Here is an 18,671-nt window from a genome sequence, read left to right as displayed (position 1 = left end):
TGGGTCTGGGGACTATGGGGGTCTTAATCCAGCCTTGGATAAAGTGGAGTGGATATTAGTAGTACCAGAGCCAACATGAACAGTTCTTCAGAGATGAATAGCACTTAATCACCTGCAATAAATCTTTTCTCTTTAGAAAGTAGACAATTTTCTGCAGTAACAACTTTAGGAAGTTGAGAATAAGTTCATTTCTTGGTACTAGGATTTAATAAAATCATTTCTCACATGTCTATATCCTCAATAAGCTGAGTAATCAACATCAGCCATAATTCTCTTATATGTGTCTCTGAATCCTTGCTCACTATTGCAGTCTTCAAAACACAGATATTTGATTGCTATAAAAGAAAAGAGAAATATATGTCATGTGAATATCACAGATCATTTACAAGATGTACATAGCAACTTTATCAACATTTTTTCAATACAAATTAGTATTTTTGTTATATTTTGTTAATATAGCAACGCTAACCACTCTAAATCTATATTCTGTTTAATTATGTACTGTAAAGTAACTTATAATGAATAGGCAGCACAACAAAGATGAGGTATGATTCAATGATTTTCATCAGAAGGTGATCCTGAAGTGCAATGTACTGTACATGAACAAACAAAAAAAAAACACACAAAAAAAAGAGAAAACTAATCAAAAATGCAAATCTAAAAAAAAAATACAAATATTACATTAGAACATTAATATCGGAACAATCTAGAAGAGAACAGGCCATTCAGCTTAACATAGCTTACCAGTCCTGTGTACTTACTTCTTCCAAAATAACATCAAGTCGAGTTTTGAAAGTCCCTAAAGTCTTACTATCTACCATGCTACTTGGTAACGTATTCCATATGACTGTTTAAAGAAAAAAAAACTTCCTGTTTGTGCAAAATTTACTCTTAACTTTCCAAATGTGTCGCCATGTTCTTGATATATTAATTTTAAAGTAACAGTCTTGATCCACTGTAACAGTTCCCTTCATACTTCTAAACACTTCGATCATGTCACCTCTTAATCTTAAACTGCAAAGGCTCAGCTTTTTTAATATATCCTCATAACTCCTGTAGCCCTGGAATGAGCCTAGACACTCTTCTCTTTACTTTTTCTAGGGCTGCTAACTTTTTTTGTAGTCTAGAGACCAAAACTGCACACAGTACTCCAGATGAGGCCTCACCAGTGTGTTATAAAGCTTAAGCAGAACCTCCTTGGACTTGTACTCCACACACCGTGCTGTATAACCTGACATTCTGTTAGACTTCTTAATGGTTTCTGGACACTGTCTGGCAGTTGACAGTGACGAGTTGACTATGACCCCTAAATCTTTCTCATAGGGCATACTCTCAATTTTCAGACCCCCCATTGTGTATTCAAACCTAATATTTTTACTTCCTACATGTAATACTTTACATTTACTGACATTAAATTTCATCTACCACAAATCTGCCCAAGCCTGTATGCTGTCCAAGTCCGTCTGTAATGATACAACGGATTCCAGATTATCTGCCAATTTACCTAGCTTGATATCATGTGTAAACTTAACTAGCTTGTTATTTATATTCCTATCCAGTCAGTCAGTCATTCTCCAACCAGCTATATCCTAACACAGGGTCACGGGGGTCTGCTGGAGCCAATCCCAGCCAACACAGGGCGCAAGGCAGGAACAAATCCCGGGCAGGGCAGCAGCCCACCACAGATTCCTATCCAAATCATTTATATATATTAAAAACAGTAGTGGCCCTAGCACTGACCTCTGTGGGACACGACTCTTAACATCAGCCAATTCTAAAAGAGTTCCTTGCATCAAAACAAAACACAAAGGCAAATTGAAAAATGCAAAAACAATCAGGAACAGCAAATGCAAACATAAAAACCTGAAAAACAGCACACAAATCAAAACCAGGATTGTGCAGACAAACTGAATCAACTGCAACAAAGGTGAGGACTAATTAGTATGGAACTTTTTGGAGATGACCGGTTTATGCCTGGTCAGGTACAGGGGCTTCCTTGGTTTTAATTAGATACCCCAGGAAAACAAGCAAACAAACCACAATTACTAAATCATTAAAAAAGACACCAGCCGATGGTCAGTAAAGTTAACATTAACATCTAGTAGAGCCTGTGGTGGGTTGGCACCCTGCCCGGGATTGGTTCCTGCCTTGTGCCCTGTGTTGGCTGGGATTGGCTCCAGCAGACCCCCGTGACCCTGTGATCGGATTCAGCGGGTTGGAAAATGGATGGATGGATGGATCTAGTAGAGCAGCAAACTAAACTTCTGAAATAAAAAAAAAATCCTTTCCCCTCTGATCGGAATTTCTGTTTAACTACAGTATCATAATTTATGCATGTTGTGCTTCTTGTTTACTTCTGAGAAATTTCTTTTTTTTTTTAATAAAAGTTCTCTTTCCCCTTTTCTCCTCCTCTGCCAGTAGGAGCCTCCATTTAAGTGAAACTCTGTTTTGCTAAGTTCAAGTCAAACTGGGGCTGTGTTGCTCTGTGACATTGTACTGCCTGTGCTGTTGCTTCTATCTCTCTATTTCATATCATCGGCTTGTGCAGACCAAAGAGACCTGAGCTCTCCTAGTTAATGTATGTGTATCATGGAGGATGGACATGCGGTGTCTGGTGTTAGAACACAAATGTGGAAGAGAGAGGCAGCTCTGCAGAAGTCTGAAGGGCTTTAGCTCTGGCTTCATCATTCCACTCCTCTTCCTCAGATGAAACACAAGAAAAATAAGAAGATGTACAGGCTGATACACAAAAACAGCATTCTCCTGACATACTTATGAGATCATATAGATTGAACTCCAAAGTCTCTTATAGCAACTGTTTAAAGGGTAAGTTTGGTATTTATCAAGTCAAAGTTATTTCATCATAATCACAGTATATATTAATTTGCCCCTTGTGCTCTAAAGTGAAGTATTTTTTTATATATATTAAAAATGCCTTGTATGTTCTTGCAGGTTACAATGTGGAGCAGGGTTTATTCGGGAAGTTTTAAGGCTTTTCATCACATTGGGATTCCAGTACCCTTAATCTCCGTTATAAATCACAAGAGCAGATTAGTTACTATTTTTTAAAATATGCTTCTCTGTAGAAGGCAATTTCATGTGGCAAACTAATATATACCATGGTTGTGAAAAAATAAGTAAGAGTTGCAGCCAATCTCGTATTAATAGGAATGCAAAGTCTTATCTCTAGTATTTTTTCTAGTGCTGCCACTGTCTATAACAGCTTCCACTTCTGCAAGACCACTTGCTACTACTGACTGCATTTCTGTGTACAGCTACTTCAGAGCTGGTATTGGCCTATCTGCTGCCTGACAGACATGTTGTATTGCAAGCCTCGATTTTCAACTTCCTCCTAAAGTTTTCTGAGCTGAATCTATCTTAAGTTGAAGTCTGTCTGGGATCCATCTTGGAATGTGGAATTGAAACTGCAGAGTAGTGACCTTCAGGCAATTTTGCATCTCAGTATTTTTGTGGAGTCTTGTTTTGCATCCTCCACTACACCCACAACAAACTAAAACAAAATGTCTATAGAACCATTGTGTACTTTTGCACATGAACAGCCATGGTTGCAGTCTTCCTTGTAAAGAGAAATAAAGCATTTATAGTAATAATAATAATAATTTATAGGCTATACCGTAATGATATCTTATATTTAGCGCTGATCTTGCAATTTATTTGAATTGGTCATCATTAATGAGTTTTCCCAAATTACCTGTGCACCAAAATATTTTCTGGTCAATGCAATATGTTCAAACCATGATTAATATGCTTCAAAGTTACAGATGTAATACATAAACTAGTTCATTATTCAATTAATAGCCTTAAACTTCAACATTAAAAAAATGCTGTAAGAATATTACAAATCTTTACTATATATTACTAGTGGGCTTTGCTCCCTGCTCGCCTCGCTCACCAACCCCCGGGCCTGCGCGTCGCACTAACCTCTTTGCGGTTCTCCTGCTCGTGTAAATGTAAACAGATTTTTATTTTCATGGGAATTGTTACATATGCATAATAGAACTAATTATTTTACATTACAGTGAGTAATTAACCATATTAAAAAATAGTAAAACATAATAATTTGAAAGTAAATTATGTTTCATGTTGTGTTAGAGTTATTCATTGCGTAATATGATTTAGTTCTGTTTGGCTTTGAAATTAACACGCAAATACTTTTTAAACTTATATTTTTAATATAAAACTTCAGTAAAAACAATTTTTTGAATTCAATTTTCGTCAATATCGCGTTGAATTATGATTCTGTATTTGGACTTTCATCGTGACAACACAATGTATAACTGCCCATGTTTGAATTTCATTTCTTTCTTTCTATTAAATAAAATGACTTTTTTGAATGTTTGGCTCAGAGATTTGTAAATTGTCTTTGAAAAAGCTATTTTAACGGGAAACTGTTAACGTTTTAATACGAATGGCATATCAAGATCTCCTTTGTTGTGTAATGTTTTCCGTGGAAGATGTACTACACTACTTTTCTTGGATACATCCTTCTTTCTACAGTAATTTGTGCGGCGGAAGACCAGACGGTATTAACAGTTGTAAATACTCTTCGGGATACTGTAAGTTGATGTTTTCATGTTCTGCACCATCACCACCAACTGTTTCAGCATAGTCTATTGATACGCATTTAACCAATTTGCCATGTAACTGATTGACATTTTTGGCGTTAATTCGTTTGACTTCATTGTTTCTTGGTGCTAGGATTGCCCATGTACTCATTTTTACTGTTAATAACCCTTCGTGATGAAATTCTTCAATAACATTTGGACATAATATGTCTTCTTCAATTGGGAACTTAAAGTGAGGAAAACGTTGAAATTTATAAGAGCTGAGAGAGCAGGAACTGTGTCTGTCAAAAGCACTCACACGAATAAGAGCTGAGAGTACCATGCGCATGGTTGAATATGGTTGAGAGGAGGGTGTGACTTGAAAAAATCTTATGGCGAAAGTTTCATCTCAAGGGACTTGAAAAAATCTCTTGACAAAAATCTTGTCTCATTCCAGGATTTTTTTATATAATAGAGAGACTATAATTTTACAAGTGGTGGATGTTAAGTGTATTGTACCAATATTATATAAATTGCTTTTGCATTTTTAGATAGATAGATAGATAGATAGATAGATAGATAGATAGATAGATAGATAGATAGATAGATAGATAGATAGATAGATAGATAGATAGATAGATAGATAGACTTTATTAATCCCAAGGGGAAATTCACATACTCCAGCAGCAGCATACTGATACAAAAAACAATATTAAATTAAAGAGTAATAAAAATGCAGGTAAAAACAGACAATAACTTTGAATAATGTTAACGTTTACCCCCCACCCCCACCCCCACCCCCACCCCCACCCCAACCCCCCCGGGTGGAATTGAAGAGTCACATAGTTTGGGAGAGGAACAATCTCCTCAGTCTCTTTTTTTTTTTTTTTTTTTGCCCTTTCCTATTTTTTATTTTTGAGGAATTTTTGCAGTTCTGGTTAGTTTTTGTATTTTTGTTTTGGAATATTTCCATTTGTTATTATGTTTTTCCAGTTTCTTTTTTCATTTCATGTCATTTTTCTTTTTTGTGATTTGTTTTGTGTTTTTAATTTGCTTTACTGGTTCTGTTAAGCTTCTGATTCATTTGTGATTTTTAATTTGTTTTTGAATTTGTGTTCATCAATTTGTTTTTTGCACACTATACTTCAGGGCCACCATATCATCATGACAGACCAATTTATAGAATGGGTGAGTGACTGATGGATTGCCATTGTAGTTCACAACAATCATTCACTTCCACTAGAGGCATATATGCCAGGCACACAAAGACATATTAAAATCCAGCCTTTATAAGCATATTATTATTTATGATAAATTGTGCACGATAAAACATACACAACATATATGATTAACGTTTTTACTCACCAGCCTGTCGGCAATGTTCATGATAATATTAACAGCATGCAGTCTCTGCCCAATGTCCTCCCAAAAAGATGTTAACACCACAACAGGTTTGAAGTTGGACCATGGCAAGTAATAGTACATGTTGCCTGTTACAAGATAGTTACACGCCATTCAGCCTGAACATCACAATAGACACTCATTTACTTAAAAATGACTAAGATTTATAGTTCCCATAGCAGACTGTTAAAGCCCAAAGTGTACAAGACATCCCTGACACCAAACTAGTTTTGACCCCAGAAGTATGAAACATTATAGTTTCAAAGATCATCCCTTGCAGAGTCTAATAATGTTTACAGTGAGATGTGCCTGCAAAATGACTCATGGGACTCAAAAACCAATATCAAAAAGCTAGACCTGTGTGAAACAGAGGTTTGATGCCCACTGGATAGTCCTCAACCCCAGGCAGTAGTACCACTAACTCAAGAGCAGACATTCTGGCCAGCACAGGGCCAAAGTGGGACAATCACTTTTAAAATTCAAACCTTGAATATACTGAAAAATGCCCCTGAGAAGAGGATAACCGGAAACCACCAGTCTTTAGAAGAAAAAATGAATCAAAGTGCATTTATATTTCTCGTATTTATTAAATAAACAAAAAGAAAACAAACAGACAAAGCAGGGAAAAAGAAGCACAACAATAATAAAAAAGACAAGTAGGCTATGCTAAAATATTCTTTTCTTTGTAAAGCATATTCTGAATAGGGTTAATGGTAGGAAGAAGTGGGGTTTAGGTACACAAAGTTTTTTTTCAAATTCAAGTTGGTTAAACATTTAAAATTAAAGCAAAAATAGGTTATAAACACTCCCAATAAAATAATACCAATCATAACGTAGAGTTTTAGGTGGAATCCACAAGCTTAGTCAAACAAAGTTCAAAGGATTGATCTTTATACCCCCTGACCTATGAGGCCACATCTACCATGACCTATGATATCACCCTAATACCTCTTGACCTATAATGTCACACTTAACATGACCTCTGATATCATCCATAACTGTTATGTATTAACATATAATTAATGTGTTATTGTTACACAGTCGAATTTTATAAAAAGTTCTCAAATAAGTAAGCTCCACTATTATTAGCACATTTATAGAAGCTGGTGACAACAAAAACCTTACCTCAAACTTTTCACCAAGGAGTTCTTAAAATGTCCATTATATAGACTGATTTCACTTATGAATAATGATGTTAAGATACTCTCTAAAATTCTAGCTAGATGGATAAAGGAAGTGCTTCCTTCGACGTTTGTTTAATGTAATATACTCACCCATTAAGTCTAACACACCAGAGATCTTATTGTCTTTATAGACACAGAAAAAGCATTTGACATGATTGAATCGGGCTGCCATATTCACCACATTGCACAAATTTTGGTTTGGCCCAAATATATGTGCATGGATAAAACAGAAGTCTCTCTCTGTATCAACAACATTATTTCAAACTACTTCGAACTAGAACATGGTACTCAACAAGAATGCCCTGTTTCACCATTGCTCTTTGCAATTGCCATCAAGCCGCTAGCAAATTACTTTCAAAATGTGTCAGAGGTAATGGGGATAACCTGAGAAGGTCTTGAACAGAAAATATCACAATGTGCAGAAGACATGGTACTGTATATATCAGACCCACAAACCTCCTTACCAGTAGTGCTAGGGGTAAATATCACAAGTAAATAAAAAGATTTTTTCAACAGAATTTTGCCATCTGCATGGAAAAACTTAAACAAGATGTGAACAGAAGGTATACCCTCCATCTTACACTAGCAGAGAGAATCAACACTATCAAGATGAATATCCTTCCCAAGCTTCTTTTTCTATTTCAGAGTATTCCAATATACATTAACAATTCATTCTTTAAGAAATCAGACTCAATTATAACCTAATTTATTTGGAATTTGAAATATCCATGCATCCACAGGGTGACTCTATAATGACCTAAAGCAGAAGGGGGCAAGGCACTACCTAACTTTCAATTTTATTAGTGGGCGGCAAATATACAATCTATAAAGACCTGGAAATCAGCACCAATTGATGAACATGCACAGGCCTGGTCTGCCATACAAATAAAATCTTGCTGTAACTCTTCAAATGCCCTCCTTTGTGCCCTATTAAAAACAAATTATTGTCAGTATACTAATAATCAAGTTGTCCATCAATCACTCAGAATATACAACCAATGCAGAAGCATTTTAATACAGAGAAGCTTTTATCTGTTGTACCTCTACATAATAATCACATTTTTTCTACCCTCTCAAACCGACACCAAATTTAACCTTTGGAAAACACTTAGAGACTTCTATGTAGATAATGTCTTTGCACCTTATAAACAATTATGCTTCAAATTTAACTTTCCATCATCACAATTTCTTCACTAGTTTCAAATCAGAAACTTTGTTAAAAAAAACTGCCTAATTTCCCTTACCTACCATCTAATTCTATTCCAGAAGAAATATTGATCAGTCTTTGGACAGCATCAGTAATATATAAAAATGTTTTAAAGTTCCTTCCTTTCAAAAATCCCAGGGTATAGTGGGTAAAGGATCTTTCACTTATTACTTCAGAGAAGGAGTGGAAGGCAGGCATGCGTAGAATACACTCTAGCTCCATATGTGCAAATTTTCAATTCAACTCAAAATCTTTTACCAAACGCATTTATCTTGGTTAAAATTGTCCAAAATATATTCAAGGCAAGATCTAACCTGAGAGTATTGCAATCAAGCTCCAACCTCACTGGGCTACATGTTCTGGGTGTACACCAAGTTAACATCATTCTGGACAAAAATCTTTGAATGCCTATCAGACAGCCTTGGTGTCTCAATCACTCCTAACTCATCAGCAGCTGTGTTTGGTGTACTCCCAGATGGGCTTAAAGTAGAGAAGGACAAATTGATTGTAATCATCTACACCACATTATTAGCACACAGACTTATCATGCTGAACTGGAAGAATCCCAGCCCACCTGCTATAAGTCAGTGGGTAACTGATGTTTTCTACTATTTGAGATTGGAAATTTTTATTTAGATGATCTGTTCAAAACGTTTTAAATGCATAGCAAGACCTAATTAATAATATTTTACATTAAGCATTTATACCGGGGGAAACAATATTTTCCCTTCTTTTTTTTCCTCTCAGGCAGAGGTTGATTTTAGGTTTGTTAAGTTTGACTCGATTATATGTAATGTTACTTTCTTCTTTGTTAAACTAAGTCTTGATTGTATGGAATATTAAGTTCTTTATTATTGTTAATTTTGATTTTTTTATGCTTTCATGTTATTTTCATTGGTTTCACATTTCATTAAATATTTGTGTGTTTTTTTTTAAATGTGTGTATGTTCAATGTTCTTTGTGTGTGGAACCACAAGAAGTTGAACCACCCTGCAATCACCACTCCTGGGAATTCCTTCTGGCTACATTACTGAGTCAGGAGACCTAGCAGGTGGGAACTATTATTGTGTTTGTAAGTTGGAGTTACAAATATTTCTGTTTATGGTGGGATTTCCTGAATTTATTATATTTGCTCTAGCTAAGTATTCTGATTACTGGACTGTGTCTTTGGACACTGTTTTCTTTGGATTTCCTTTCAGGCAACGCCATTTTGCCTCTTTTACTCTTCTGTGTTATTATTTTATACTAGCCATGTGTGCCCAACTATGTTGCGCGTGTTAAAGTTGTCTGTGAAGGGCTCCCTGTCGTGAACTGGGCCCTTCGTCGCACAACATTATAATTTTTTATAAGGGAAACAAAATTACAAAACAAAACCCTTGGACATTGATTCGATAGGAATGGCCTACTCGGAATCACTGTCTGAATAGTAATTATGTGGTGGTGGAGGAGCATTTCTGCTTCTCTCCGTTCACAGTCCGTCTCATTTTCATGACGCTGTCATTTCCTCTTGCGATCTCTTCTCAACCTTTCTCCAATCTCACAGGTTGCTTTGTGGCAATCCAAAGAGTAAGGAAGAACCAATGCTTCTTTCTTGAATTCCAAACGCCGACTGATGGAAAATCACAGAAGTGTGTCCGACTTATATACTCTGACTGCCGACTCAAAGAAGTGGGTGAACATTCGATTTGGACAAAGTGCTGCCAACAACGGTCGATAGAAACACAAAAAACCACAGTCTCGACAACAAAGCAGGTGTCGATGCCAGATCTAAACACAAAGCACGGTGTCGATGCCAGATCTAAACACAAAGAGTGGTATCGACAGTGTTTGTAAACAGAAGTAACAACCAAGGTGTTGTGTATTCAGCCAGTACAAACAGCATGTAGTCTCCTTAACTTCAGTCCTCTTTAATCACCACACTCCAACCTCATCCATCGATCCTCCTCCTCACTTCCTCTCCTCCTCCATCACTACTGCCCTCTACTGAACACAGCAGGAACACCACACATGGCAGTGAATTCGCGGACAAACAAGGATCAAGATCCAAATGAAGATTATATATAAAGATTTTTGATATTTGTTATGTTAATAAGCGATTTTTTTAATAGTGATTCTTTGTTTGCCCATGGGCAGCACGGTGGCGCAGTGGGTAGCGCTGCTGCCTCGCAGTTGGGACACCTGGGTTCGATTCCCGGGTCCTCCCTGCGTGGAGTTTGCATGTTCTCCCCGTGTCTGCGTGGGTTTCCTCCGGGAGCTCCGGTTTCCTCCCACATTCCAAAGACATGCAGGTTAGGTGGATTGGCGATTCTAAATTGGCCCTAGTGTGTGCTTGGTGTGTGGGTGTGTTTGTGTGTGTGTCCTGCGGTGGGTTGGCACCCTGCCCAGGATTGGTTCCTGCCTTGTGCCCTGTGTTGGCTGGGATTGGCTCCAGCAGACCCCCGTGACCCTGTGTTCGGATTCAGCGGGTTGGAAAATGGATGGATGGATGGATGTTTGCCCATCTGTGCATACTCTAAGGTTTACGGTTATCCTCCTCTTGTGAGGCTTTTGTGATATCTCGTGGACATTACTAGCTGTTTCTCCAGCTCCCTGTTTTCAGCCTGCTCCAGCTGAAACAAGCAGGTTTCCTTGTGCCCTGAATGAAATTAAAGTTGCCTATACTGGACAGTCCAGGTAAGATCATGTCCTGCTTCCCAGCTTCTTTTGGAGGCCTCTTCCATTTTTGTTTTGAAAGAAAGTCCATTTCATAACACTAACAACTACATAGTAACCGTCAACACTACAGTATCATAGGAAAAACAATAATTTTCTGCAGAATGCTAAATATGTTAAAACAAACAATAAATGTAACCATTAGATTCCTAGGATCTTAAAAACCTTTAAAATAATGTATAAATTAATCTTAGAGCCCCATGAAATTTATAGAAAAATTTGAACTGAGATTCAAACCATGAGAGTAAAGACACCAGCTAAATATAACACCATCGCACTAGTACTATGCTAGAAAAAGCATCTCTTGTGATTTGAGTCACTTCATTGACTTAAAATAATGCTTCATGTTGACAAATTACTTTACATTCTTAATGTAATTATATTGTCTGCTGGAGTTGGATGACATCTGACAAATATTTTATGAACAGAGTACTTAATCACTACCGCTACTGCTCACAAACATCAGATGTCACATATAATAAGTGGGGTAATAAACAGTTTTTTAAAAGTTACTTTTTTCCAAGACGGTAAAAAAAGTGTAACTAAAAGGAGTCTAAATATTTGATCACACCTGAAAATGCATTATGGCCGAATATAGCTGCTATTTTAATGTATTTTGTTTAAATAGGCTAAGACAATGTGGAATATCTATTTTGTCTAGAAGTGTTCAGAAACTTTGCTGCAGCCATGAAGTGTTTTATTAATTGAGATCTTTAATTAGCAGACACCTTCTAAGGAAACTTAATAAATTTCTTCATCTTAACTACATACACTTAATGCTTATTTGTTTTTTTGTATCATTTCTCTTTCACACACTTACCATCAAACACCGGACTGGTATACTGTGTGGTGGATGGTAGTTGTTTGCACGTGTTATCAAACTTGTTGCCATAGTTACCCATGCTCACTTCAAACTGTATCGGCACGACACCTTCTTGCAACATGGTGGCTGCATGGAATACAGTGCACAGACTGTATTTACACCGCAGCTGGTATTTCTATACAGTAAATCACAAGCAATGAAGAAAAAATTATGAATACAGATACACCTTTTACTTACAGTAGAAGAATCCATAATTGTTGACGTTTATCTAGTTTGCACATTACACCTATCTTTCATTAAGAATTATTTTTGTGAGCTAAAGGCCTCTACTTTCTGATTCATACTGTATGTTTGAAATTGCATATAATGTGAGTCATGTAGTTTACTCATTTAAGTGCTCAAATTACATTCACAGTTATTGGTAATTTCTTCACTATTATAATACAAAAGATGATGGCAACACAAAAAATAATAATAAAATGACATGTGCTTACCTCTGCCACTAAAATATTAGAAGATGGAATATCCTCAATTTGCTCTTCAGCTTTGGCGTCAATCTGAGTTGTGAGTTCAATAAGAACTCTGCCTCGATAGGCCACACCTTCTTCCTGTGAAAAACCAGGAAAAGCAGACTTTAGTTGTTAAAACTATGGTTAAGAATGTGAGCAGACTGTGCTGAACAAGCTCCTAACATAATGTTTCAACAACATAAATCTGTGCATGAAGAATAAGACCACAAAATGTTAACCAGCCTTGCCAAGGTTGAGTTGTTCAAATGGATCCAATAATCCTGTAAACTCTCGTGGACTTCCATAGAGGTTAACATAGCATGGACCAAACGCTGGCAGGAATCCCATTTCAGACTCTCCTGTGGTGGCTACAAAAAAAGTGATGACCCAGGGCAACATATCATTTCTCTGAAAGTCACATATTGCAATAATAGTTGATAGAAAAGTTAATATTACATCAAAAGAGGCAAATAATAGTAGCATTAAGCTGTTGTTGCCACCAATAAATTACAAACAAACATGCAGAGGCAAATAAAACAACATTTCAATTTTGATTTCTGAAATTTACAATTAAATGAACCTGCAATGTGAAAATAAATAAAAAGAAATGTAACAGTTCAGCATGTTTAATAATAGCCTGTTTGATAACACTGGTGTTAACCTTACTTTTTGTTTGCTTTTAAATGTATGGAATTTTTATTTTAGTTTTCTTGTATATTAAAACAAAACAATGCTGTGAATCAGTTAAAAAAAAACAACATTTTTTTACTTGTTTCACACATAAAGACATTTTTGCAATTTTTAGGTTGCACTCATAAAGTCCAAGAAATAATTTGGTGAGTAATTACAGATTTTGCTGGATACATGTCATAATAACTAAAGTGCAAATATGTCATTATAAAGCAGTGTGGAAAATAAAAATCGTCTGACCTTCAACTTCTCCACCAGAACAAGCTATTTTACTGAGGCTCAAGAAGGCTGTCCCAACAATATCATTCTTATTGAGACGATCCCTGTTTAAAATGAAATAAATATGTGATAAATACACTAAGTACAGTACAGAGAATATTAGAACTTGCAATAATTACTTTGAATTAATAACTGAACTACAAAGCCAGTCCATAGTGTTGTGGCTGTCTTTTTAAGTTAAATTATTGCAATTATTGTAGGACACTTCACTCACAGAAATACACACGTACTTCTCCGAAATGTAGATTGTGAGAGTGTGTCCGAATGCCATCAGACAAACACCAATTCTTTATAAAACACACGTTTAATACTTCTTTTAAACCCACACAACACACAGTGCTTCCAGCACCAAACACTCCCAACACAATCCTCTCTCAATGTCCGTGGGCCGCCTCTCTTCCTCCTGTCCCTGGAGCTTTGTCCTGCTCCCGCTCCCGACTCTAGCTCCCTGATTGGAGTGAGGCGGCCCCTTTTATTTCCACCCGGATGTGCTCCAGGTGCTTGATGATGCTCTTCTGGCAGCACTTCCTGGTGTGGTGGAAGTGCTGTCCTTGCACCCGGAAGCACTCTGGGCGTCCCTGGAAGGTCCTTCCTCCAAATTCCCAGGTGTGGCGGAAGTGCAGGTTTCCTGGGCTCCATGAAGCTTGGGATGCCCCCTAGTGGTGGCCACGGGCCCCTGTAGGTTTGAGCCTCCTGGCTTGGTCCCCGTGGTCCCCTCCTTATCCAGGGCGGTTGCCCCCTCGTGGCCCGGGGATGTACACATTGCCTCCTAGTCCTTCCAGGCATCTCGGCTGGGACTGGCCCCCAGCCTCCTGCGACAAGATTTATTTCTCAAATTGAGCAGGCAGCTGTTACTGTCACTGTTTCCTGTTATTACTCCCTCAAGGACAAAGCCAAGACATTTAGAAAGTAGATTGCAACTTCCAGATGCATCAAAGTCTCTTTTCAGGAAGGAACTGAAAGTGCAATGTCTAGATCACGCTATAGGTAATGATATCTAACACTGAAAGTACTGATGAAGTTCATAGAGGAACCAGAAGGGTGACCCCTTTAAGTCATGTCCCTGTCAATAACAAGCTAACAGAGATGAAGAAATGTCTGAGATACTCTTCCAGTACACACGGTGGGAGGTGCCTGATTGAAGACTTAATTTGTGTGCGTCAGTTGTATTATTTACAAAGAAAAATTTCTGTCAGCAAGGATGAGATACCAAGCAATTATGGATTCTGCCCACATAAACCCCAAGTCTATGATTCCATATGGGCTTCGACAGCCCTCTGTCCAAGATATGTAGGCACATGAGGTACTGTTTTCATTAAAATAATAGTTTAAAAAGGTATAATGGTTTTGCAAATGTGCTTATCTGCAAAGAATGAATGGCTTTTGAATATGCAGCTGCTTTTAACTCTGTTATTCAGTTTTTGCACATCATTGTTGCTACACAACAGACAAAATTAAGGAGGTCATGCAATATGCCTCACATATTTCAGATTTGATTTCTAAGATGGGCAAATTTCAGACACAAAATAATCTTTCTCCGTGATAATTTGAAATTGAAAGTTTCCGACGAGTTAGTAAATTGTGTCAGAGTGTTATTATTATATACAACAGAATGGCCATAGGTACACTTCAAAGGAGGAATGAGTTTTGGTACTTCAGATTAAATTTCTCCATTTGTAAGAATCATACTTTAATTATTACTTCATATTTGTTTATTTAAAGAATCTTTTTCTTAAATTGAAAATTCCTTTTTGTATTTATGTTAACTTATAATGTTATTAACATTAATTAAAAATAAATTCTTGCTTTAATGTTTGAACAGATTGGGGTGGTTTTTAGTTTCCTAGTCACAATGCAGAGGAGGTGTTAATTAACTCAAGAGTACATGTTTTTCTTATTTAGTAAACCACTTGGTATACAAAGTATTTTCCCTTGATACCTACTTTGCATTCTTCTAAAATAAACTATGAAATGTATGAGTCATTTTTGGGAATTACTCAAGTTAGGAAAAAGTAAGATAAGAAATACTCCCTGAATTTGCATAATATTATTTAATATCAGTCTATGTTAATAATAGTCTAATTGAGGCTATTATAGAGGAGAAGCTACATCATCGGTGTCAGAAGCAGGACATGAAAAAGACCTACAGTCTGAATTAGCAGAGCACCAAGTGCTTTGGAGACCTAAAAGGAACCTTCTAGGCTCCTCAGAGGAGGTGCTGGAGTGTCTCGAGCCTCAGATCAGTAACTTCGAGTGCCATTTGCAGCAGCAGTACAGGGATGGCGACAGTTGAGAGACCAACATCTCTCCAGCAACACCACTGCTTCTCCATTTACTAAGGCCCATTAGCCCAGGTGTGTGGACATTGCCGAAGCTTCAGGCTCATGGAGCTGGGGAAAAGTGTGGCAGATTGAGCTGCCACTGACCCTAAGTGTGTTGTGAGAAGCAGGGCCAGTGATAAAAATGTGCAGGCAAAGGACAAGGCAGTTTACAAAGCCTTAAATAATCTCGCTCCATCCTATATCTCAGAATGTCTTACACCTTACACTCCAAATCGGAACCTTAGATCTTCAAATGAGTGTCTGCTTATAATTCCAAAAGCCAAACTTAAAAGAAGTTGTGAGGCAGCCTTCTGCTGTTATGCACCTAAAATCTGAAATAGCTTACCAATAGAAATTTACCAGGCTAATACAGTGGAGCACTTTAAAAAACTGCTAAATTATTTTAACATGGCTTTCTCATGGCTTCATTTTAGTTGAATCATGATACTCTGTATATGCATTGAATTAACTTTATCATTCATGGTGGTTCCGAAATCCGTACTAACCCCTACTTTCTCTGCTGTTTTCTTTCCGGTTTTCTGTGGTGGCGATCTGTACCACCACCACCTGATCAAAGCACCATGATGTTCCTACATTGATAGATTGAAGGCCAGAGGTCCACATGACCATCATTGTCTAATTCTTCCATGAGAACCCTGAATACAATGAGGACTGATTGAGGTCATTTATGTTAGGTAGAATGCCTAGAGGGGGCTGGGTGGTCTCATGGCCTTGGAACCCCTGTAGATTTTGTTTTTTTCTCCAGCCGTCTGGAGTTTCTTTTTGTTTTTTCTGTCCTCTCTGGCCATCGGACCTTACTTTATTCTGTGTTAATTAGCATTGCCTAATTTTTATATTTTTTTTCATCTTGTAAAGCACTTTCAGCTACATCATTTGTATGAAAACATACTATATAAATAAATGGTGTTTTTGTTGTTGTAAAGTGGTGGTGAAGGGGAAGTGTCAAAGCTAAGATCCAGACCTGGAATGCAGTTTGCACTACCAGTGCAACATGCAATATCCGTCCCTGCTGTGCCACCTGACAACAAAGCCTTCCCAAACTCTGCCGATGTACCCTTGCCAGTGGCTGCACAACCGAAGTGGGAGAGAAGACTGCCCCACCACTTCAAGGAGTTTGTGTGCAGTTGCAAGGAGTTGGAAGTAGCAGCTGGTGACAGTGACTTTGAAGGGAGGGCTATGCAACGGCGCTGGACAAGTTACATCAGCTAGGGAAGAATAAGATGGCATTACATCACCAATGGTAGGAGTGCCTATAAAAATGGCAGCTCTGCACAGTCGCATATGTTTTTCCAACTAGTGTGGCAAAAGATCTGCTGTCCTTTTAAGGATAGTGAGCCACCTCAAAGAGCCATGTAAAGAGCAGAGAATCCATCCATTGTGGTGCTCGGTGCTGACACTGCACTATTAAAATATAAACATTCAAGTCAGTAAAATCAAGAAATTGCAGAAAACCTCTTAACAAGTTAGGAGAAAAGCAGCCTGTTATATTTCTGACTGTTATTTGTTTTGTTAATGTTAATATACAGTCCTTTATACAATTTATACAGGGTGAAAGTACCTTGATGTGTTTTTAGATTTTCTCTGTCAGATAAGGTTTTCGAGAGCTGTGCAGCTTAAATTTGAAAATATTGTATATTTAAATGCTTATTAAAAATAATGTAAAACTTTGCCTCAAGAGCATCTCTCTTAAGAGTTCACCAGTAGTCAACCAGCATACTGGAACTCCACTTGCCTTGCAAGGTACCACGTTTCCATATTGGAAATATCCTGATGAAATAGCCTGTGAGAGTCCAAGAAATTAATCTTCAAAGACATATAACACCCCATTGTTTGCTATAACTTGAGAAGAGCACTCAATATTTCAGAATAGTTTCCAGCCTTGTGATTTCCCAAAAGGTTTGCGCAGACATTTTTTGAAGCTCTGCCAAGCCGCTTTCTCAACTTCATTCTACTTGTCTTCAAATCTCTCACATTTAAATGCTTTTAAATACAGATAAAACAGAGATGTCAATTGTTGGAGGGAATGACGCTGATCATAACAATATTTTGTCATCATTTAATTCAGTTGGAATCCCAATTAATTTTACTGAATCACCCCCGCAATCTAGGAGTTATCTTTGACTCTAGCATGTCATTTAAAGCGCATATTATAAAGTTGTCCAAAACATGCTTCTTCCATCTTAAAAATGTTAGGAAATTAAGGCGCTTTCTAAATAAACAGGATTCTGAGAAATTAATTTATGCATTTATCTCTAGTAGGATTGACTACTGCAATTTATTATTATTATTATTATTAATGCAGTGTTCACTGGATGTTCAAACTGTTCTTTATACAGCCTCCAGTTAATACAAAATGCGGCTGCAAGAATTATTACAAGAACAAGAAAATACGAACACATAACTCCAGTTCTTAAATCCTTACACTGGCTCCCGGTTAAGTTTAGGGCAGATTTCAAAATCCTTCTTTTAACATATAAAGCATTAAATGGCCGAGGTCCAGCTTACTTGTCTGAACTTATCATGACTTACAAACCAGAACTCACATTAAGATCTCAAGATGCTGGTCTGCTTATGGTTCCAAGAATTAATAAAATAACAGTGGGAGGTCGAGCTTTTAGTTACAGGGCCCCTTAACTGTGGAATGGTCTGCCTGCTACTATAAAAGATGCCCCTTCAGTCTCAGCTTTTAAATCCCGGCTGAAGACTCACTACTTCAGTTTAGCATATCCTGACTAGAGCTGCTGATTAACTGTACATACTGCATCTCTGTTGTCAGTCATTAGCACTAAAACATAAGTAACATGATAGTTAGAATTGGATACTAACCCTCACCTATTCTGTTTCTCTTCTCGGTACTCAAATGTGGAACTTGGTGCCACGGCCCACCTGCCAAGTTGTTTTGCCTGCCTAAGGTAAAGTCATCAATGATGGAGGATCGCAGGAATCGTGGGGAAGAGGG

General features: G+C 37.4%; 1 protein-coding gene across 1 annotated transcript in view; it reads right to left on the bottom strand.

Annotated features, from left to right (window-relative positions):
* Positions 1–18,671, bottom strand: part of LOC114645588 (myoferlin-like) — a 131,710-nt gene that overhangs the window by 74,277 nt on the left and 38,762 nt on the right. Inside the window, exons 12-17 of the mRNA XM_051922601.1 lie at positions 13,332–13,414; positions 12,641–12,769; positions 12,387–12,496; positions 11,890–12,067; positions 5,931–6,055; positions 226–335 (exon numbers count right to left, since the gene is read on the bottom strand). Of these exons, the coding sequence (XP_051778561.1) occupies positions 226–335; positions 5,931–6,055; positions 11,890–12,067; positions 12,387–12,496; positions 12,641–12,769; positions 13,332–13,414 (735 nt within the window). The remainder of the gene's footprint in view (positions 1–225; positions 336–5,930; positions 6,056–11,889; positions 12,068–12,386; positions 12,497–12,640; positions 12,770–13,331; positions 13,415–18,671) is intronic.

This window comes from Erpetoichthys calabaricus, chromosome 2 (assembly GCF_900747795.2).
Source record: "Erpetoichthys calabaricus chromosome 2, fErpCal1.3, whole genome shotgun sequence".
Classification (NCBI taxonomy): domain Eukaryota; kingdom Metazoa; phylum Chordata; class Cladistia; order Polypteriformes; family Polypteridae; genus Erpetoichthys; species Erpetoichthys calabaricus.
Note: the sequence above shows the minus strand (reverse complement) of the source record. Positions and strands in the feature narration are given on the sequence as shown.